Consider the following 24167-nt stretch of genomic DNA (forward strand, 5'->3'; position numbering starts at 1 on the left):
TATACTAATACTTCTCAGTAGGATCTCCTGTTTTTGCCTTATGACAATGCTTTGGAAAATTGTATTTCTAAAACAGGACTTTCAAGTTTCCCTTTTATACCTTTTACTTATTTATTTATTTTTAAATTTATTTTATTGTTGAGTATTACAGATGTTCCCCATTTATTTCCCTCCACACATCTCTCACCCCAGGCCTTTACCTGTTTATTTTCTGTATCCATGGGCTATAACTAATTTGTACTTCTAAATCCCTTCACCTTTTTCATCCATCTCCCCAACACCCCTTCCCATCTGGCAACCATCAAAATATTCTCTGTATCTATGAATGTTTCTATTCTGCTTGTTCATTTATTTTGATTTTTAGATTCAATTGTTGATATGTATTTATTGCCATTTTATTGTTCCTATTCTTGATTTTTTTTTTCTTCTTAAAGAAGACCCTTTAACTTTTCACAGAATTCTGGTTTTGTGGTGATAAGCAAACTGCTTTAGTTTTTTCTTGTCTGGGAAGCTCTTTATCTGACCTTCAATTCTAAATGATAGTTTTGCTAAGAATAATAATCTTGGTTGTAGGTCCTCACTTTTCATCACTTTGAATATTTCTTGCCACTAATTTCTGGCCTGCAAAATTTCTGTTGCAAAACCAGCTGAGAGTCATATGAGTGCTCCCTCCCTTGCAGGTAACTTACTGCTTTTCTCTTGCTGTTTTTAAGATTCTCTTTGTCATTTTCATTATGATGTGTCTTAGTGTGGGCCTCTTTGTGTTCCTCTTGTTTGGGATTCTCTGTGCTTCCTGGACTTAATATGTCTATTTCTTTCACCTGGTAGGGGAAGTTTCTATCATTTTTTTCAAATAGGTTTTTTGAGCTTTACTAAGAGAAATCTAATATTATCAAAATGGGGAAAAAACACTTTGTTCATGGTGAAGAGATCACTGTGCTTATCAATGCAATGGTATTTCCCTCCATATTTTTATTAAAATAAGAAAATAAATCATATCTTACTTGGACTTTTTTCTCCCTTCTGCTCTTGCTTCTTCTTTAAAAGCATAGTTTCACTGACCAACGTACAGTCCGTATCCACTGTCTCTCCTCCTGCTAATCTTGATTGACTGCCATCCTGAATATTTAAAAATCCAAAATTTTAACTATTGTCCCTTTATGTTCTTATATTTACTTTAAAAAACATTGTGGTAAAATATATATAAAACATTAATTTAACCATTTTAAGTTTACATTTCAGTAGCATTAAATTATATTTACTTTTACCTTTTAGAAATATTCATATTTTATTGCCTGTAGAATATTTTAGCTTTGATATACAACACAAGCATCTTCTCTCAAGCCTAGGTTTACTTTCTAACTTACCTTTGTATCTATTACAGTAATATCCATTTTATATTGAGAAAGGTCTGCTCCTGGATCTATACTCCACTGAATATTTTCACAGAATACATCTTAGATAAGGAGAAAAAAAAAATACAATTAAGAATAGATTTTAAAAATTCTCATTACTTTAAAACATTACAGGATGCACAGACTGGAAGAAAAGTTTTGGTAAAGGACTTCTATCTACGACATATAAAGAACTCTCACAACTCAATAATAAGACAAATACCCCAATTGAAAATGAGCAAAGGATCTGAATAGACAGTCTTTGAAAGAAGATATACAAATTGCCAATAAGCACATGAAAAGATGTTCAACATTAGCCATCTGGGAAATGCAAATAAAAAACCCAAAGAGATACCATTTTACATCCCACCACATGGTTCCAACCAAAAAGACATAGTAACAAGTGTTGGTAAGGATGTGAAAAACTGAAACCCTCACATTCTGCTTGTGGGAATGTGGAATGATGTAGTTGCTTTGGAAAAGTTACATAGTTCTTCAGGAGGTTAAAAAGAGCCTATGGCCCAGCAATTCTACTACTATGTGTATCTAAAAAAAGAGAGAGAAGAAACATACATCCACACAAAATTGGACATCAATGTTCATAGCAGCATTATTCATAATAAAAAATGAAATAGTGAAAAATGTCACAAATTATATAATTTCATTACATAAAAACTCCAGAAAAGGCAAAACTATAGAGACATAAAGTATATTCTTGATTGCCTAGGATTGAGCAAGAGGAGTCGGGAATAAAGAATGATTGCTAATGGATACTGTTCTTTCTGTTCTCTTTGAGATGATGAAAAATGTCCTATACATAGACTGTAATAATCTTTAAATGACCTGGTGAATATATCAAAACCAGTAAATTTTATGAATTTTATAAATTTTACGAATGTGCACCAAAAGGTTGCTGGTTTGATTCCTGGTTAGGATACATGCCCGGGTTGGGGGCTCGATCCCTGGTAGGGGACTTGCAGGAGGCAGCTGATCGAGGTTTCTCTCTCTCTCTCTCCCTCTCTCTCCCTTCCTCTCCCTCTCTCTCCCTTCCTCTCCCTCTCCCTCTCCCTCTCCTTCTCCCTCTCATGTCTCTGAAATAAAAAAAAGAATGTGATTCAGGAAAAAAGGGAAAATAAACCTAGAATGAAGGAATAATTTTCTAATGAGGAATAAAAGACAAAATACCGTGTGTGAAGTACAGAAATACTTGGTTGCTATAAAAACCAAAGACTCCTTTTAAACAGAGCAGACTTATGAAAAGAATGATTATACATATTACAGCAAACAATGTTTTAAAACAAGAAGCTGAAAAAACCATGTAAATATATGCATATGTTTATAGATATATATGTAACCACAAAGAAAAAGAACAGGTTACCTATGGGGTAGAAACAAGTTTTGGATGATGAAAATTCTACTTTATATATTTTAAAATTCTCTGTACATTTTTTAAAGCTTTTGTAAAGAAAATAAGAAATAACTACAGCCCTGACCAGGTAGCTCAGTTGGTTAGAGCATCATCATGATATACCAAGGTTGTGTGTTTGATCAGGGCACATACAAGAAGCAACCAATGAATACACAAATAGGCAGAATAACAAATCTCAAATCTCTCTCTCTCTCTCTCTCTCTCTCTCTCTCTCTCTCTCTCTCTAAATTCAAGAAATAAAAACTTAAAAAAAGAACTACATAGAATAGATAACTCCACAAAATCACCTATAAAAGTAGGTATTAAAGATCTTAATTCACTTTTCTAAAAGCTCGAGGATATATCACATGTAAAATGAACCCAAAGAGAATTATTCTGTAAATACAGAAACATGTAGAAAGAAAACATTTTCTCCCAAAACAATTCAATCTACCCAAAGAATAACATATTTAGTATCTTAAATAATATACCAAGATAATATATATAAAGAGTGGAAGTACTACCTATAGTGTATATACCTTGATTGTTTTGTAGAGGTTTTGTTTTAGCGATTCTACATGGATTTAACTGAAGAACTGATGCAAGTTCACATTCTCCATGAACTGACCTGGTTTTTATTCTTACTGGTTCATGAGAACCAGCACCCTAAAACAGAAAGAATCATTTGTATCTAGGTGAAATCACAACCAACCATTTAAAACCAAAATCCATGAATATTTAACACAAACCTTCACATCATCAAAAAGATTCTCTGTTTCCAAACTTTCACGTGGATGTAGAGGGATTTTAAAGATAGGATTTTCTTCTTTTATTAGTAATGGTGTTTTGTTATCTGGAGAGGATTTAATCAGGGGCTGAAGGACACACTCCTGTAAACGGGGCGGCTCTGGAGGATCTTTGGCTGGCACAAAGCTCCCACTCAAAACCTTTCGGCTTGAGGAAGAACCCTTTGAAATGGGCTTCAAAGCCTCATAGAGAGTCACCTGTCTAAATTTGATTTTAGAGGTCTCGCTTCCTTGGCTCTTCTCTTGACACTGAATAGCTGAAAATCGATCAGAGAGATCCAGAGGTTTATCCATCACATAGTCTCCATTCATAGAAGAATGACTATCCAGTGGAAAAGGAAAAGCATTTTCTTTATCAAAAGAGGCTTGGGGGCAGCTTACTTCATCTTCACTTTCTTCCTCAATTTTCTTCCTTTTGGATGTTTTGCATCCCAATGATTTCAGGGGCACCACATGTTTATCAGTAATAGCATTTTTAATATGATCAATATTATCCTGTTCACTTATGGATTCACTTGTATTTTTATTTATAAGCATCTGTTTATTAGAAGATTGGCTAATAATCTTGTTCCCTTCAGACCCAAGATTAGGATGTGTGAAAAGGGAACTATCTTCAGATTTTGATCTAGGTTTCTCGAATCTAGAATTAGAAGTGCTGCTAAAAGGTGCTGTTTTCAGATGGCTTTTTTTCCCAGTCTCCAAAAGAGAAGGGGACAAACTTGTATTCAAACCAAAACTATTTTTCACATTAGAGGTAGCTCCAAACACAGGGGATGATACCCGAGTAGTCAGTTCTTCTTGAGGAGGAGTCTTTGAATTAGGATCTGAAAATCTAAGAAGATAAAGAAATCAGGTAAAAATTAAAGGATAGCATAATGAGAAAACATATGCTAATATAGAATTATTAATAATAAGGTTTTATCTACGTATTAGAGATAGATGCTTCACCAGCTTCTTTTCCTTTAGCTGACAAAAAGCAGAGGAAAATGATACAATTCTCCTATCTCAATACCATGATAGTCCTACCTATAGATATTTTCCCTAAATAATTTAAATAACTTCACTATATTAAAAAAAATCATATTTTAATAAATTCCACTGGGGACCCAACTTCTGTTGCTATGAAATCCTGTCATGAGTAACTCTAAGAAATAGATTCTTATACTGCAGAACCGAACATGAATTAAGACCCAGCCCTAGCTGGTTTGGCTCAGTGGATAAAGCATCTGTCTGCAGACTGAAGGGTTCTGGGTTCGATTCCAGTCAAGGGCACATATTTCGGTTGCAGGCTTGATCCCCAGCTCTGGTCGGGGTGCGTGCGGGAGGCAACCAATGTTTGTCTCTCACATCTATGTTTTTCTCTCTGTCTCTCCCCCTCGCACTCTCTCTAAAAATCAATGGGGGAAAAATCAATGGAAAAATATCCTCGGGTGAGGATTAATAACAAAAAGACCCAGTTTGCTTCTAGCAGAGGAGACAGCTTTGGTAGTGAAAAGACCTTGGTTGGGTAAAGCTCTGCCTCTAGTACTGAAGACAGAGCCTTAAACAAGACATTTAACCTCTCGGGAGCTACATTTTTGTCGATTGTAAAATGTGGTGGTAATATTTTACAATTGACAAAATACTACTTTAATGAGTTACTATGATGACAAGTTAAATGTGATATATCTACCTAAAACTGAAAGCTCTTTTAAAAAGCAAAATGCTACATAGATATAGGTATTATAAATTAACGGTTGTTTTGAAATTAGTAAAAGCAAGGTGCAACACTATCTTTATACAATTTCATCCAAGCTTTATACAATATCCAGTTTTTGGAAATGCAAACCCAGAAGGGATGACTGGGTTTTTAAAGGGGCAGGGTAACAAGGCTGGGAACTCTTATGTACTGCTTAACAGAAGTACAGAAAGAATCTAAAAATATTTTTCACTAGAGTAATGCAAAAAAAGCCCTCAATTGGTCATAAACTGGAGAAAGTATTTTTTAAAATAAAAATTAATACAACCAGAATAACAAACTATGTGCTGAGGGAGAGAACCAGTTTAATTATATGGAATAGGATTTCACCAATAGTTTATAAATTTTCACCAAAGTACCCCCAATTACCTTAAACTATCTTTATTATTTCTTGTAGATTCCTCTAAAGGTTGTTTCTTGTGATCTCCTTCCAGACAGTGGTAGAGTTCATCACCAACAGGGCTCATGGGACTGTGAGATTCCTTCAGCAGTAAAATATAAAGTACATAAATACAATGAAATATTATTTTTCCTTAAAAAGGATGAAATACTGATATATGCTATAATATGGCTGACCTCAAAAATAGGGTAAACGAAAGAAGCCTGGCTCAAAAGCCATATCATGTGTGGTTCAATTTACATGAATTACCCAGAATAGGTCAATGTGTAAGGACAGAAAGCAGATTGGTGGATGCCAGAGGTAACGAGTACTGGGGAACAAGGACTAAATGTTTAGCTGGCTTTCTTTTAGGATGGTGATAGTAATACTTTGGAACCAGACAGAAGTGGTAGTTGCATAATATTGTGAACATACTAAATTCCAATGAATTGTACACTTTAAAATGGTTAATTTTATATTATGTGCATTTTTTTTTATCACAATAAAATATATGAAGCACATTTTAAGTTTAAAGAGAAAAAAGCATTACTATTTTACTATTTTAAGTAAGTACATTCCATTACTGGTATATAAAACTCCAATTCCAAAAAAATTATTAAGATGAGGGGAAGGGAATAGATATGATTATTTATACTGACAGGAGATGAAGTTAAAAGGATCCTTTGGAGAGCAGTGGTGCTCAAACTTTAAAAAAGACAACTGAGGATCTTGTTAAAATGCATGTTTTCTTTCAGTGGGTTTGGGGTGGCATCTGAGATTTTGTAATAAATTTCAAGATGATGCAGATGCTGTTGGACTGTGGATCCCATTTGAGAAACAAATCCTTAGAGATCAGCTCTATTACTGTATTTGGTGTCAGAAATACTGACATGCCAGGCTTATGGGTAGGAGAAAATGAAAAACCATTAAAACACTTAAAGTTTAAAGGTTAAAAATTACCCACTATCACTTTAATGTAGGTTTATAACTAGAAAAAATAGTAACAAATTACCCAAATGTAATGAAAAATCAATTCAATTTTTACAAATTCACTAAATAGTAAGACAATTTTATAAGACCCATATACATTTACCAACTAAAGCACAGGAGTAGTATTTTAAAGTTGTATCAAAGTGAAACTTTCTTAAGATTGAAGAATTCAAGTTTTCTATTTTTAGGAATCAATTAAGAAAAAAATAAATGTGCCTGACTAAGGAAGCACTAAAATAATACAGAAATCATGGGGTCAATTAGGTTTTTTTGGATTGGCACTTATAAGGACAGAGAACTAAAATATATATGGTAGTCCCAAGAATTCATCTGATTTTCAAATCAAACCCCAGTTTAAAGGAGGTTCAGAAGATCCAATAAATTCTGAAATAAATCTAAAGGCTCAGGCCTTCTCTTAGATGAAAAAGGGTAGGAATAGGGGGCAGTGAGGGTGCAGGGAAGAGGATTGGCCAAACCCTCTAAGCCATTATGATTTCCCTAAATTCTGACTCAATCCACAATCTATATCCCCAAAATTCTAAAGACTCTAGATTTCTGGAACAGCTTAGGGCAGATAATATAAATGAGCCTTTCTAGCCACATCAATTTTGTTCTAGGCCTTTATCCAATGGTCTTTGGGAAAAAAAGGTGTTTTTTTTTTCTTGCTCAATTCTCTAAAAACTGATCTAAAAAGACACCAATTAATTCATGTTATCACCAAACTAAACATCTACTTACAGATTCTTCTGGAACACTAAGTCCAAGTGTCTCGGCAACAATTGTAGCTAAATTAAAAGATGACTTATCAGTGGGATAACTGCTTGTTCCACGTGTTTCTAAGTAAGAGAAAAAAAAAACCACCCCAATTATATAATTGTAGAAACCAGATGTACAAAAAAATACAAAAAAGCCCTGACCAGGTGACTCAATTGGTTGGAGCACTGTCTCATACACCAAAAAGATTGCAGGTTCGCTTCCTGGTTGGGGCATGTGCAGAAGGCACCCAATCGAAGTTTTTCTCTCGCATTAATGTTTCTCTCTGTCTCTCTCAAATCAATAAACATATTCTTGAGGATTAAAAGACTCACAGAACATTGTTACAAGATGGCACTGAACAATTTTTAATATCCTGTGCAAAAAGCCCCAAATATATCTACTATAAATGGCAATAAGTTGCAAATATCTAGCATCTGCATCTGCCAAACATTTTCAGCTAAATTTTCTATTTATCTTAAGTGAATTGGATGCAACAGATAGATTATTTTTCTTATTGCAACTGAATAATATCATAAAAACAATATATATTTACAATGGGTGCACTGTGACCTAAGATATACTATGAATATCAAACCATATTTATAATACCTTTCATAAAAACATAATTTATGGGAGAGATTTTCAGTACTGCATAATTTTCAAGTTTTAAACTAACACAAATTTCTGCAGAAATCATCTATGTTCAAATACTATATACAGCCCAGCTGGCGTGGCTCAACTTGAGCATCAACCTATGAACCAGGAGGTCACTGTTTGATTCCTGGTCAGGGCACATGCCCGGGTTTTGGGCTCAATCCCCAGTGTGGCACATGCAGGAGGTGGCCGATCGATGATTCTCTCTCATCATTGATGTTTCTTATCTCTCTCTCCCTCTCCCCTTCTCTTTGAAGTAAAAAAAAAAAACATTACAAAAAAAAATAGCATTTAAAACACACACATACAAATATTTTATACACACAGAATTCCAATAATTCAGTAAGTATTTATGGAGCACATACTATGATCCAGGTGTTATGCTAGGTGCTAGATGAAAAGAAAAAACTTTTGTCCTCAAGGAACTTATGGGCTATAGAAAGGTAAAAAGAGAACTGCAATAAAATGTGATCAACACTGTAATAAAAGTACATTAAAAAGGGGAGATTTAAACATAAAGACTCCTAAATCTGCCTTGGAAAATCAAGAAAAACTACATTAAGTGATGCCTAAGCTGACCCTTAAGAGAAAAAGGAATTTGACAGGTCAACTGGACTAGGAGCAGAGAAAAGAGTTCTATGCACGTGTAAGGGTCTATATATGTGAAACAAAATTACACATTCAGGGAATGACACGTGGTTCAATTGCTGAAAATTAAAGTGCAAAAGATGTAGTAGTAGTAGGACATGAACCCAGACAGGTTCAGATTATGCTAAAGAGTTTAAAATTTATCCTGTAGACAATGAAGAGATAGCTAAAGGTTTTTAATGGAGGACAGATGCAGTATTTGGGTTTAAAAAGTAATTTTAGCCATGACAGGATGATAGAGCAAGAAGCAGTCTTAACAGGTAAGAGGACTAATTCAATTACTAAAACAGTTGTATGAGGGATGCTGATTGGCCTAAACTAGTACAATGGGGGTAGAGAAGAATGTCTATGCCAGATATGTAAGAGGTGGAATCAATAAGATTTGGAGAGTATTTCGATATGAGAGATAAAAAAGCAGGTGTCTAGGATAACTCACAGTTTTTTGATTTAGGTAACTCAAAGAGGTATGTAGAATGTCATTTACTGAGATTGTAAATAAAAGGATGAGGAGTAGGTTTGACAGAAAATTTTCAATTTTGGACATGCTGAAGTTGAAGAATATCCAGGTAGAGATGCTCAACAGTAGGTAGATACACTGGTTTGGAAATAAGGAGAAAAATCTTGAACAGCGATATAGATTTGGGATTTATTAGCATACAGGTTGCAGCAGAATATTAACTCTAGGTGATATTCTTCCAGAAAGTGAGACAAAAATAGACCAAGAACCATACCTATTGGAGACAGTAACATTTAAAAGAGCAGCTAATAAAGGAAGGCAAAAAAAAAGAATAAGAAGAGAACCAGAAAAGTGGCACCACTTTAAGAAACAGAGAATGCTCAATGTGCATTGTCACAGAAAGGTCAAGTAAGACAAGGACTGGAAGTATTACTAGTCATTCGATTTAACAACCAGGAGGTCACGCATGACTTTTGCCAGAGCAGTTCCAATGTAATGTGTGAGAAGAGAGTGTGAGACTACAGCCTCCTTCTCTGCCCCTCCTCTCTCTCTCTTCTTCCCCCTCCTTCATCCCTTTCCCATACTATTTTCCCTCACTGCTCCCCGCCTTTCGGGGTATAAGAGGGGGGTGAAGTGAATTGAGAGAGAAGAGATACTGAAAGATCACTTTTTTCAGCTTTGAGAGAAGCTGTCGCTAAGGATGGAGACAAGAGGGGTTATTTCTAAAAGAGAAAAGATAACATGTATGCATATGTTGAAAAGAAAGAAGCTGGAGGAGATATAGGAAAAGAGAACAACTGATGGAGTCGTTTCTTCAGCAGAAGAGGATGGGTCCAGAGTGCTGAGGAGCAAGGACCTGCACACTTGATGTTGCATCCCCACACCCTTTGCAGATAGTCCTGTCTATTCATATGCACACATGCTTGCACACAAACACACACACATGCTAATATAAAGTTATCTGTGGCTTTCAGAGTATAAGTTTTATACTGACAAATTATGAGTAAATGATTAACCTTGGCTAATCCTTCCCTGGATCCCATTTCCACTCGGCTTTTCAAGGATCTAGCAATGGTTCCCTCTTTCTCCAGGATTATTCATTTCTCTCTTTGCTTGACCATTCCATCACCATAAAAATATACTGAATATGTTTTAATATCCCATTTTTTATTTTTATGTTTTAAAAGTATATTTTGATTTTTTTACAGAGAGGAAGGGAGAGGGATAGTTAGAAATATCGATGAGAGAGAAACATCGATCAGCTGCCTCCTGCACACCTCCTACTGGGGATGTGCCTGCAACCAAGGTACATGCCCTTGACCGGAATCCTTCAGTCCGCAGGCCAATGCTCTATCCACTGAGCTAAACCGGTTAGGGCTAATATCCCATCTTCTGAAGGACTTGTTTAGAAGTGCTCTCTCCACTTTTCTCTGATCCTGGTTTCTCTTGAACTTGAAACAGCCTAGTTGATAACCTTACACTTTAGTAGTTCATGCTATGAGTTTAACACTCAGTGATCTCCATGTGACCAAATCCAATGCTCAAATCTCAGTCTTCACCTTTCTTCACTTATTAGCACTGTTTGCCACAGTTGACTTCTCCCTCGTCTCTCCATCTGGCTTATAGGACACACTTTCATAGCTCTCCTATCTCACTATTAGCTACTTCAATGGCTACTTTGTTGGTTCCTCCTCATTTCAACAACCTCTAAATCACCACTTCTACAGTTGCAATATCACCTCCAAGGGGGTGAAAATGGCTTTGGGGGGATTTTAAAAAAATGTAACACACAGATATACATACATTCATATATTACAGCTGAACTAGAACTATTAAAATTCCATAGGGAAAGTGATTAGAGGAAAAAACTATCTAAAAAGGTTGGTGTAAGGGTGATAATGAAAAAAAACTTCAGCCCTAGCCGGTTTGGCTCAGTGGATAGGGTGTCAGCCTGTGGACTAAAGGGTCCCAGGTTTGATTCCAGTCAAGGGCGCATGCCCGGGTTGTCGGCTCCATCCCTAGTGTGGGGCATGAAGAAGGCAGCGGGTCAGTGATTCTCTCTCATTGTTGCTGTTTCTATCTTTCTCCCTTCTTTTCTGAAATCAATAAAAACATGTTAAAAAAAAAGAAAACAAACTTGAGAATCACTATTTTACACTATGTAGTGCCTCAGGGCTAAGTACTTGGACTTCTCTATCTACATTCACTTGGTTGGTAATCTCGCCCTCTCTCATGGCTTCGATACCACCTACATGCTAACTTCCAATCCTCTGTCCTAGACTTCTCTAAGCCCATATCCACCTACCCATCTAAAATCTTCATCTGAATGTCTATCAGGTATCTCAAACACAATACTCTCAAAACCAAGCTCCTTATTTCTAACCACCCCCACCCTATTCTGCAAACCTGCTGCTTCTTCCCTCTCAGTTAATAGAGTTGCCCAAACCAATCTCCCCTTTGCTCAGTCTGCCCCAGTCACACAGGTCTCCTTAAGGTTCTTCAAACCAACCCAAACACACCCTCACTTCAGTCTTGGTGCTCGCCAACTTCTCTACCTGGAATACCCTTCCCCCAGACACCCACATGACTCACTTGCTTTCCTTAGTCTCTGTTCATATGTCACATTTAAAGTGAAGCTTTCCCATATCTCTTCTTAACCTGCTAAAAAGAGGTATTAGAAAGCCTAACACATACAGTGTCCCCTAAAAATGTATGCATACTTTAACAGCTGATAGCTCAATTTTGAAAATGAAATGTATTTTAATAAACACTGCCTTTATAATTATTCAGTGTGTGTACATTTTTTGAGACACCCTATATTTGTTTATTTTCTTCCTCTCCCCAACTAGATTGTAAGCTCAGTGAGGTTAAGGGCTTTGTTTTGTTCAGCGCCTGGTATATAGTAAACACTAAAATATTTCTTGAATCAATGAGTAAACCAGAGTAAAGCATTGTTTACTTAAAATATATTAGCACTTTGTATTAAAATGCATAGAGCTACTAATATGATTTAATAACAGAATAACATTACTTTCTAATATGAAAAAGACTGCTAAAGACCTAGTAATACAAACAAAATTAATAAAAAATGTTAAAATATTGTCTAATTCAGACTGTTGGCCACTCTTGCCCACCAACAACCACAAATTTTAAACTAATGAAGTAATTTCAATATTTTGCTTACTAGCCACTGGAGACTGACTTTGATCACAAGTGTCAGCCACTAGAATTTCATTTTCATTAGGCTTATGTTGTAGATGAGTTGAAGATTTTGGAACTTTTCTCAATTCTAAAGGGAAAAAAGGAAAGATTATGTATAAACCATCACGATGGAAAATATCAAAATGCTATTCTATAAACCAATACAAACCTATCTTTACCGGTATTAGAAGTACTATTTTATTAATACAACTTTCATATTCTAATAAAGAGTTCATGCCACAATTTCACTAGAAACAAAGCTGGAAGTTAGATCAGTAGTTAAAGGACAGTGGGAGAGCGAACTAGAGCAGATGTGCTTCTTTTGATCCAAGTCTCCTAAAACTAATATTTTAACGTATAGTTTCCTTATGTATTTGTTGTAAATCAGTAGGTCAGTTTAAAATAAATACTGCATCCCAGATCTCCACAATCTTTGTTTTAGTTTTTATTTTCTGGAAGGAAATCCTGAAACATGCTTTGTCAGAAATAATTCAAAGAAAAACAAACAAACAATCAAAGAGTAAGTAAAGGGAAATAGACTTTTATTAATTATAACCTGAAAATAATACTGAAAAGCATATAAACTGCTCTGGCTGGGTAGCTCAGTTGGTTAGTGTCATCCCAGGTTCGTTCCTGTTCTGGGCACATACAAGAATCAACCAATGAATGGATCAATAAATGGATGTTTCTCTCTTTTGCTCTCTCAAATAAATAATTTTGAAAAGCAGTATAAACTTTAAAATAAATAAGCAAAGATGGTTAGAAAGAGGAAAGGACTAAGTAGTCATTAAGTCAATTTCAATATAATTTGCATGGCTCAAAAGTTATCTTGCATTTGAATCCCAAATTTCAGATTCTAAGTAAAAATGGTTAGTACGACATTAAAACAGACAAATCAAGTTTTTAAATAGTTGTATGTTATTCTTATATAGTGAAGAAACAAGCCAGGAGCTTTTGTGATACAAAAGAAGACTTTCCTAATAAAGAAAATTACTGTGAATGTTTTTCTGAATATTCTTATACATGGATTTAAACATGACCTAAATTAAGCAGATGGTTATCTGTAGTAACGCCTATCTGATAACAGACTAAAAGGCCAATGCATGTTCATTCTACATCTATGATCTTACGTTTTATTTTAGCTCTTAATTATGTGTAAGATTTTTAACAGTTCTCTTATTTTCCACTAGATGGTGATGTAAGGTCATGTAAAATGATGAAAATTATGCCAATTTTCCAATGTCAAAGAATAAGATTTACTTATTTTTTCAAAGGCATAGCTCTTAAAAATTTATTTGAATTATAAAATATGTTACAAATAGTTTAGGTTAAAAATTAAAGTTTACCATATACTTTAGATCAATATTGAAAGATATAATCTTTGTATCATGTCACATAATACATTTCAGGACTACATGAAAGGGTATTCCCAAAGCATCTAACAGACATGGTAAACCACAAAGTGATATGTTATAATGCTATTTCTTTATTACCACCAATTGCTACAGATTATAACAAGTAAGAATAGCCAGTTAAAGACAGGATTCTCAATGTGGAATAGCTGTGGGCAAGATCTGGAAAATACAAAAGTTTAAGTTAGGAAGATATGTATTTGAATTCTGACCCATCTACTTACTTGAGAGGTGACCCTGAGTGAGTTATTTAACCCTTCTAAAGAGCATTTTTTCATCATCTATAAAATATAGGTGCTAATAGCTACATGAGAATTCAAATATAGTAATACTGTATTCAAACCACTCAGCACACAGTAGGTAAAAATTAGTGTTAAGTTCCTTTTCTTTTTCCTGTTATTCCACTCAGATATATACAATAAGAATGTTTTTTAAATAAAAAGAAAACAAGAAACTATAAACAATGTTTATGAAATGCAGGGTGTTTACATATTCAGAAGAACAATACATGTCTATATATAATACAGGTAGAAAATGTCTTTCCAGTCACTTCATTATTGGAAGTTAAATTTACAGGTATAACAAGTTTACCTGAACAATGACTATTTACCTTCCATGAAATTGAATAACACAAAAACAATAGATGGATACTATTTTTACAAAACCAAATAACTGAAGTGTAACTCTAAATCCTTACCATTTGTACACACAGAGAGCTCCGGTTTAGTATGTGTTTGTTCTATGTATCTGACATGGAGGTTCTCCCTTCTTCGTAGCCGATTAATGCCAGAAAATGAAAAGGCTGTTATCGGTGAATCTGGAATAACATTTTCCTCAGATTCAAGCTCAGCTGCTTGATGCTGTTGATCATTCCTAGAGGAAAATAATGACAATTGAAAGAAAATTAATTCAATGAATATTTACTAAAACATCTACCAGATGGTATAGAGCTACAGAAAGACATAGGTGAAACTTAAGACATATAATTCCTTGCATCTAAAGTTCAAAATCTAAATATAAGGATTCAAATGATTAGAGTGGAGAATATTATTGTGAGAAGAAATGTACAAAGTGTAGTTGCTGCCACTTGAAGTGAAATTAAAAGAATTTCAAATGGCTGAGAAAATCAGCAGAGGATGCACATAGTTTGAGTAAAGGCAGCAGTATTGTATACTGGTGTTGGAGAAGGGCACACTGGAACTATGTGAAGGAGGGCCTTAATGAAGTGTGCACATAGTTTAGAAAGCAAGAGGAAAGGAATTAAGGTTTTAGAGTATGGAAGTAATGCGACAATCCAGTAGCATTGTGCAAGACTGGGACAGAAAGAAAAGAGGCAAGGAAATCAATTAGGTAGGGGCTACAATAGTCCAGCCAAGATCATCTGTGGGTTTGAACTAGGCCAGTGGTCAGCAAACTCATTAGTCAACAGAGCCAAATATCAACAGTACCACGACTGAAATTTCTTTTGAGAGCCAAATTTTTTCAACTTAAACTATATAGGTAGGTACATTGTTATTAACTTAGAGTACTCCTAAACTGGCCTTTGCTAAAAACGTCCTCAATCTGATTGAGGTATGTTCGCTGAGGTCAACCCCTTCCATCCACACTCATCTTGTACACTTGCTTCGTCTATCTCCTTTCATTCATCCTCTCTATATGTCCAAACCATCTCAACATACCTTTATCAATCCTCGACACTATATCTTCTTTCACTCCACAACGTTCCCTAAAATTAACTTAATAAACTTTACTTAAAGTTTTAAGTCTTAACAGTGGTCAGCAAACTGCGGCTCGCGAGCCACATGTGGCTCTTTGGCCCCCGAGTGTGGCTCTTCCACAAAATATTGACTTCTGCGCATGGGCCATGAAGTTTCAATCGCACTGTACATGTGCGCCTGCACGTGGTGTTTTGTGGAAGAGCCACACTCAAGGGTCCAAAGAGCCGCATGTGGCTCGCGAGCTGCAGTTTGCCGACCATTGAACTAGGATGTTGAAAACAGCTATGGAAAGGAAGGGATCAGTGCTAAACATTGTAGTAGTAGAATCAGCATGACTTGGCAACTGACAAAAATACGGTGATAAATAATATTAATTACCAACATTCTTGTAGGTTTACACTGCCAGACCCTGTTCAAAGTATGAACTTATTACTAACAGTCTCATTTTACAAATGAGAAAATGGAAGTTACAGAAGTTAAGTCACTTACTAAAATAGTAAATAACAGAACCAGGATCTAAATCCCAAGCCAGACTCCCAAGACAATATTGATAACCATTCAATGTGTTATCCTTAGTGTAGACCAAGAGACAAACGACAGACTACAAGTAGGACTCTACCTTTGAGTATCTGGCACTGCTTTTATTCAGGTGCCCTTATAGTCTAGTCTCAAAACATCAGTCAGAACAGACCTATTAAAACTCATTATGTCATGCCCCTGATTAAAACTTGCCACATCTTCCCTTTCACGTAAAATACAAACCAAAGTCCTCTTAATGATTTATAAGGTCCTAATGATCTGACTGTTCCCCTTGCCTATATCACCTGACCTGCTTTCATTATCATGCTCTAGCCGAGCCACCCCTGCTTCCTTGAGGTTCCTCAAACACTCCAGGCATACTCCTACCTTAGGTTCTTTGCTGTAGCTGGTTCATTTGCTTGGAATGCACATACATCACATGGCTAATTACCTCCTCTTCTTCAAGTCTTTGCTGGAATTTTACTTTCCCATTAAGGCCTACCTTGAACACACTATTTGAAATTGCAATTCTTCTTCCTATGCCTTTGTACTCATTTTTTGTTATCCTGCTCTTTTACCTTATCCATAGTATTTACTGCTTTCTAACATAGTATATAATGGACTTACCTATTGCTCACCTGCTAGAATGTAAACAAAAGATAAGGATCTTTGATTCACCAATACATCATGTGTCCACAAGAACAGGCACATAGTAGGTACTCAATAAATATTTAGTGAGTAAATAAATGAGAATGAGAGATTCCCAGATCCCACTAGAAAAATAAATTTGTGCTGATGTAGGCATATGGCACCTAAAGACTGGGTTTGGATTAAATTGTAGTTATTGAGTAAAGTTAATTAACTTTAACTCAATTGAATTTCCCATGTCAAATCATTACTGACTTTATCTGCAACTCAATTCCTCCCAGTCTAGCAGGCATTGAGTCTTTACATGACAAAACCAGTCTATGCTACTACAGTCTATGCTATTACAATTTGTAATACAATCTCTAAACATACAATAATATGAACAATTTATAAACTATGACCAACAGAGATTAAAAAAAAAAACATTAGAAGATAAAGATTAATATTTTCTAACATTTATTTATATCTTAATTTCCTGGATCATATCAATATTACTGTGGTCTATATCCTATATTTTTTATTAAAGATTTTAGAACTATTTAGAACTACTATCTTATTTTTAATCTCTCCCTACAAATTCAACTGTCTTATTCTGGAAAAACAGAGTAAGCTGGTCATATGAGAAAGGCTTATAAATTAATGGAGTGTGAAATCTATCTGACCTCACTTTAACTAATCACATCACAGCCTACCTGCCTATTAGTCATAAAAATTCAACCTGAAACATGAGTGAGTCATGAGAAGAAAGTGACTTCCTGGCAGAGCCAATCTAGAATTAGCTGGGATCACAAAAGAAAGAAAAAAACAATTGAAAATTAGCTCTAACTAGAGGTGTCCAAATAAACAAGTGTTGCCTTCATTCTCCTTTGTCCTTCCTTTGTCATTAAAAAAAAAAAAAGGAAAAACGAAAAAACTTCCATGTGCCCTCTCATTAGTCCAAAGCTTGAACCTGTCCAAACGCTGTAGCTGCTCTCCACAGACCCCCAGTAGGGGGCATGCAGGAGGCAGCGGATCAATGAGTCTCTCTCATCATTGATGTTTCTCTCTCTCTCCCCATCTCCCTTCCTCTCTGAAATCAATAAAAATATATTAAAAAAGAAAAGGATTCAGGAAGGCCATGATAGTTGTCTTCATGTATACAAAGGTCTAGGTAGAAGAGGGAATAACTTGTTCCAGATGGTCCCAGAAGGCAAAAATCAGTATCGACAAATAGAACTTACATATAAGTAGAGTGATTTCTATACAAACTTAGAAAGAACTTTCTAATAATTTCATCTCACTGAAATTAAATAGGCTTGGGAGACTGAACTTGTACTAAAGGTATTCAAACAATTCTGTTAAAGAAGTCATACAAGGAATTCAATTTAGAAGAGGGCAGTGTAGCTCATCTTAAAAAACAAAATGAAACAAAAACTTTATTTTTAACTCTGTCCACATAGAAGAGAACAGTGAATGACATGAATCCTATAGTCTTTAAGTGTATACATTTAAATATTGACTCCTTTGACTTTCACTGAACCAGTACATCCATTTCCCGAAACAAAGAGTCATGACCCTCAGCGGTTGTCAACTGGTGGTCCGCAGACCACTGGTGGTCTGTGAGGTCCAAAAGGTTGGCAACCGCTGGTGACCCCAATACCTAGCTTAGTTAATTATCTGCTTTCTGTGACTGGTAGAGTTGAAATATATATATTTAAACTTTATAATGACAAATTGTTACTGAGTAATTTCTCACTATAATGTCATTAAATAACTGTCCTACCATATAAGGTATCTGTAACATCAAAACCAGTTTAGGTAAGTTAGAATTACTACATTTCATAAGCAAAAGTATAGGTCAAATAATTTTTCTAAAGTTCAGGGGAACTTCAGGCGCTGCTAATAGCATAATGTTACAGTTAGGTAATCTGAGGAAAACATGTTGCCTTTATGAGACAATACTTGTTATTTTTTTAAACTGCAAGGAAAAGAAAATTTGTTCAAGGAGAGCAAGCTACAAAGAAGTTGCTTTGTGAAAATAACTATCTTAAATTTCAGAAGAGAATTAAAAGACAATAGATTACCTCCTACATTATTCTGACTAAGGCATATCCTAAATAAACATACTTGCCCTGAGCTTATCTATCTGATTCATCTTTACTATAATTTAAATTGCAGCTTTTACATCTTTTCTAAAATATCAATGAACCTCAACAGGAAAAATATTTGAATTTGAGAACACTAAAAATAAACTAATTCTAATCAGAACTAATACTGGTATTTCTATCAAGTGAATGACATTATTTGGTTTCAATATACCATTTGGTTTTTTTTTTTTGTTTTTTTAAAAATATATTTTATTGATTTTTTACAGAGAGGAAGGGAGAGAGATAGTTAGAAACATCGATGAAAGAGAAACATCGACCAGCTGCCTCCTGCACATCTCCTACTGGGGATGTGCCCGCAACCCAGATACATGCCCTTGACCGGAATCGAACCTGGGACCTTTCAGTCCGCAGGTCGACGCTCTATCCACTGAGCCAAACCGGTCTCGGCACCATTTGGTTTTTATATAGCTTGGTTGTTGAGGTAATCACCTAATTTCTATTAACCTCTTTATAACATATAAATATTATCTTATTTATCTTCAGTATTCATAGGTATCAAGGTTGATGTGTTTAAAACATCATAAGTTACTTGTGCTAAATAACTTCCCATAACATAAATTAATATAGGTCAACCATCACTTATCTGAAATCTTTGGAAGCAGATGTGATTCAGAGTTCAGATTTTTTTTTTTACATGAAAGGTAATATAGATCATATAGAGATGATTATATAACACAGGGGAGCCTGAGGTATCATCCTGTAGCCAAGCACATGGATATTTTCATAGCAAACCATCGAATACTCACATGAAATGGTGGGATAGATAAGAACTATAAATAGCATCCTGTCAGTTGAGGTAAGTTGTGGATAACATTTAAAAAAAACAAACACCTTTTGGGTTTTAGAATTGTATGTTAAAGATTATGAATCTGTGTTCTAACAGCATGAGGAAAATTAGTAAGTGTTGACCTTTTCATATACATGTTTGATAGCCTCAGTCTGATCCCCTCACTTCTGTTCTCATCTGACTGTTATCCCTCCTCAAAATCCCCTTTGGCTACCAATGTATAGTGACTGATCACATGGGAGGAATATCAAAATCCTACTGGATATCCACTACCTAAAGTATTCTGATAAGGATGTTAATTTCACCTTTGAGATGTGTTTATACGTAAGAAAATAACTCTTCTAAACCAAAAGAATATTACATCAGCATAGTTTATACCAAAATTGTTATAGATGTCTACTCAAATATAATAGAATCTTTCAGAGCCCTATAAAACCATTGAGACTATCCTGAATCCTAACTCTTAAAATATTATATAAATTTTACGTAAGTGGAAAATAAGAGGCAGCCATATCTCTGCTTTGCACTGGTCGACCATTAGGCTATTTTTTGGAGACACTGTCACATAAAGAAAAGAACAGAGGCCTTTAAGTCAGAAGATATGGGTCTGAGTAATGGTGTTAAAACCTACTAACTGTGAGACCAAGGCAAGTTACTTGATTTTTGTAAGCTTTGGTTCCTTCATCCATAACGTACAGATAATAAAACTACCTTGAAGAATCATAATGAACAATAGAAATAATAAACATAAAACACAAAGAAGAGTAACTGGTACACAGGATAAAAGTTATTTTTATTCTTTAAGAGAAATGGTGGGGGAGGGAGAGATCAGAGAGAGAGAGTTTTTGTGGCCTGAGAAGTGTGTAAGAGGAAATACTTATTCAGTTTGCTCTTAGGAAGCTGCCAGGACAGGGCTGGAAGAAAGATAACAAAACTAAAATATTTATTTGAAATGTAAGTATTTTAATAATGTATTATTTATAATAAGTATTAAAATTAAAACATTTTAAATTAAAATGTTCAAATACTTTCTTGCGCTAAGAGATATATACACTTTCATATGTATTCCCAAAACATGAACAAAAATATAGTGATTTTCTTTACATTTTTTATTACAGAACACTTCATAATTTTTAAAAATGAAATCTGAAACTCTTAATATATTTTTACAGTTTGTATAGCTATATAAAATGAAAGAAAAATTGGGGGAAAATATTCAATTATTAAATTTTCTACTGCAATTTAGAAAATATACTTACTCAATTTTCTGCTGCAGTTGTTCAGAAAGCTTTTTATTTTCTTCTTGTAGAGTATTCTTTTCATTCACTTAAATATAATGTGAAAAAAATGGCACATATTATAACTCTTTTAACATGTATGTTAGGCTTTTTCAATAATTTCAACAATTATAGAGACATTAGGATTTTTAATTCTAAGTCAAAATGTTAGGATTAATGTTACCGTGCAAAGCTAATTTGTTACTAGGTAGTGATTACATCTCATATTCTGCCAGTTCCATGTAAATGATTAATAATTTTATGTAATGCTTGTGAGCAAATAAAGAAAGAGTACCTCATGTACTGGGGAGTAGGGTCTAATTATTCATATTGAGGACAAGAAAGCATTCCATCTGGTTACTCAGTTCTACTAATTTCAAATACCATTTTAGTGAGAGTCATTTATCTTGAAATAAATCTGATCATAAAAGTAATATAACACTGGATATCAGTGTAATTTTTATAACATAAACACACTCAATCATATTTTCTCCTTTAGTGATACTCTATGTTTTATGAGTAATTATATCAATAATCTAAACATATCGATTGAAGTCTGTTTGAATCCACCTCAACCAAAATTTCCTATCCACCCATATTTAATTTATAAAGCAAAAACTCAATTATGGGCTATCATTTCTACTGTAGCCATTACAAATCTCTTACCAATCCTTACTATGATGTTCCTGGTTAAAGATGTGTTTTACTAGGAGCTAAATATATATAAATATATAATCAATAACAGTAAATCCAATTAACCTGTACCAAAGAAAATTAATCATATTCTAAAAATTTGTTAATAATTTAGTGCTTTACTAATTTAAACATATTTTCTTTTCTTTTTTAAAATATATTTTTATTGATTTCAGAGAGAAAGGGAGAGGGAGAGAGAGATAGAAACATCAATGATGAGAGAGAATCATTGATTGGCTGCCTCCTGCATGCCCCCTGCTGGGGGATCAAGCCCACAACCTAGGCCAGTGGTCCGCAAACTCATTAGTCAACAGAGCCAAATATCAACAGTATAACGACTGAAATTTCTTTTGAGAGCCAAAGTTTTTCAACTTAAACTATATAGGTAGGTACGTTGTTATTAACTTCATTAGGGTACTCCTAAGCTGGCCTTTGCTAAAACCGTCCTCAATCTGATTGAGGTACGTTCACTGAGGTCGACCCCTTCCAACTCTCCCATCCACACTCGTCTTGTATACTTGTTTCGTCTATCTCCTTTCGTTCATCCTCTCTATATGTCCACCCCCCACTTCTTCTAACGCCACTTCTTCAAAATAGACTTGCCCAGGCCAAAAACCAATTTCTGCACATGAGCCACGAAGTTTCAATTGCCCTGTACGTGCGCGACTGCACGTGGTATTTTGTGGAAGAGCCACACCTAAGGGGCCAAAGAGCCGCATGTGGCTCGTGAGCCATGGTTTGCCGACCACGGACCTAGGCATATGACCTCCTGATTCATAGGCTGATGCTCAACCACTGAGCCACTCTGACCAGGCCTAAAAATATTTTCTTAAATTGAGCTAACAAAATTTTTTGACTATCTACTATATGTGAGGTTGCTAGACTACCTCCTGTGAAGGAACTAGAAAAACCTTAAGATATGGACGATGGCCTACAGAAAGGTGTAGTCTAATGAGAGACAAGCTATAATTAAACACATTTTATATACCTGAAAGTCACAAGGGCATTAGAGAGGTACAGATAAAGTACTAAAGAAAATTTCAAGGAGAAGAAGGTTGTTTTGGGCCCTTGAGACCAGAAAAAAATTCACCACAGAGGACAAATGAACTGGATAGGTGACTCTTCTATGCAGAGAATTAATGGAACAAAGTTAGAAAGACTGACTGGGTATAACAAATGGTAGAAAACCTTCAAAAGCAGGCTAAGAAGTCTAAAATTTATCTGAAAAAATTGTTATTTTTCACAGATGAATGATGGGAAGATTGATTTGTTAATATATCAAAGTGAGAAGAAAACATTGACAAGTTAGGCTATTGTTAAATGAGTTGATCAAAAAGAATAAAAATAAGAATTTAAAAAAATGGTGGGGGGAGAACGGGAGTGGGCTGGAAGAGGTTAATGGGGGAAAAAGGAGGACCTATGTAATAGTTTATAAGAAAACAACAAAAACAAAAAAACAATGGTAAAGCCCTGGCCAGTGTGGCTCAGTTGCTTGAGCATTATCCCATGCACCAAAAGGTCACTGGTTCGATTTCTAGTCAGGGCATATGCCTAGGGGTGGGCTCGATCCCCAGTAGCGGGCATGCAGGAGACAGCAGATGGATGTTTCTCTCTCTCTCTCCCTTCCTCTCTCTCTAAAATCAATTAAAAAACATGTTTAAAAACAAAACAAAACAGAAAACCCCAGTATAGAATAAAATTAAAGCTGTAACACTCAAGAGTGTGTTCAAAAGCAAGCGGCACAACCCTGATATTTACCTTCAATGAATAGGAGGTACAAACACCAAAATAATGAAATTAAAATTAAATAGAAGAAAATCAATTATACTCCAAATTCAATAATTGGCAAGAGTAGTAACAAAAAAAGAAAGACAGGACAGGAAGAAAACACCAAAAATTCATAAACACAAAGCCCTTAGTGTGTTTATTTTTACAATAACTTTGGGCCCTGGCTGGTTTGGCTCAGTGGATAGAGCATTGGCCTACAGACCAAAGGGTCCCAGGTTCAATTCCGGTCAAGGGCACATGCCCAGGTTGCAGGTTTGATCCCCAGTAGGGGGCGTGCAGGAGGCAGCCAATCAATGATTCTCGTCATTGATGTTTCTCTTTCTCCCTCTCCCTTCCTCTCTGAAATTAATAAAAATATATTTAAAAAAATAAAAACAGGTAAAAGAAAAGGTTAAGAGAGGTATTAGAATAGAAAAAGGTTAGGAGGAAAAGGCTAAGAATGAAAGAAAACCCTATATTAAATGGGTAAAGGAGCCTAATTGAAAATGATATACTTGTAATAGTATGTCATGAAAACAAAAAAAGGGTACACCTTTGTAGAACATTATATTGTCTGTTTTGTATTTAAGTTTACTAGATAGTCAAATTACACAAAATAAAGGTAAAGCCAAAGAAGCAAATTTGGACATATCTGTAGGAAATTTACTTCTTGTATTACAGCTGGTAAGACTTTAAGGCCAATGTGGACAGTATGTGCACTATCTTCTGGTAAGTATTTCTTACTAAAATAATCATGAGATTAAATCT

At 35.0% G+C, this 24167-nt stretch overlaps 1 protein-coding gene across 7 annotated transcripts in view; it reads right to left on the bottom strand.

Annotated features, from left to right (window-relative positions):
- RBBP8 (RB binding protein 8, endonuclease) overlaps positions 1 to 24167 on the bottom strand; it is a 75328-nt gene that overhangs the window by 18935 nt on the left and 32226 nt on the right. For all 7 annotated transcript variants that reach the window (XM_059706474.1, XM_059706476.1, XM_059706471.1 and 4 more), the window contains 9 exons: positions 20922 to 20988; positions 14541 to 14716; positions 12415 to 12519; positions 7454 to 7551; positions 5716 to 5828; positions 3552 to 4440; positions 3342 to 3468; positions 1368 to 1456; positions 1005 to 1119 (listed from right to left, as the gene is read on the bottom strand). In XM_059706474.1, the coding sequence (XP_059562457.1) occupies positions 1005 to 1119; positions 1368 to 1456; positions 3342 to 3468; positions 3552 to 4440; positions 5716 to 5828; positions 7454 to 7551; positions 12415 to 12519; positions 14541 to 14716; positions 20922 to 20988 (1779 nt within the window). The remainder of the gene's footprint in view (positions 1 to 1004; positions 1120 to 1367; positions 1457 to 3341; positions 3469 to 3551; positions 4441 to 5715; positions 5829 to 7453; positions 7552 to 12414; positions 12520 to 14540; positions 14717 to 20921; positions 20989 to 24167) is intronic.

This window comes from Myotis daubentonii, chromosome 8, assembly GCF_963259705.1.
Source record: "Myotis daubentonii chromosome 8, mMyoDau2.1, whole genome shotgun sequence".
NCBI classification, from domain to species: domain Eukaryota; kingdom Metazoa; phylum Chordata; class Mammalia; order Chiroptera; family Vespertilionidae; genus Myotis; species Myotis daubentonii.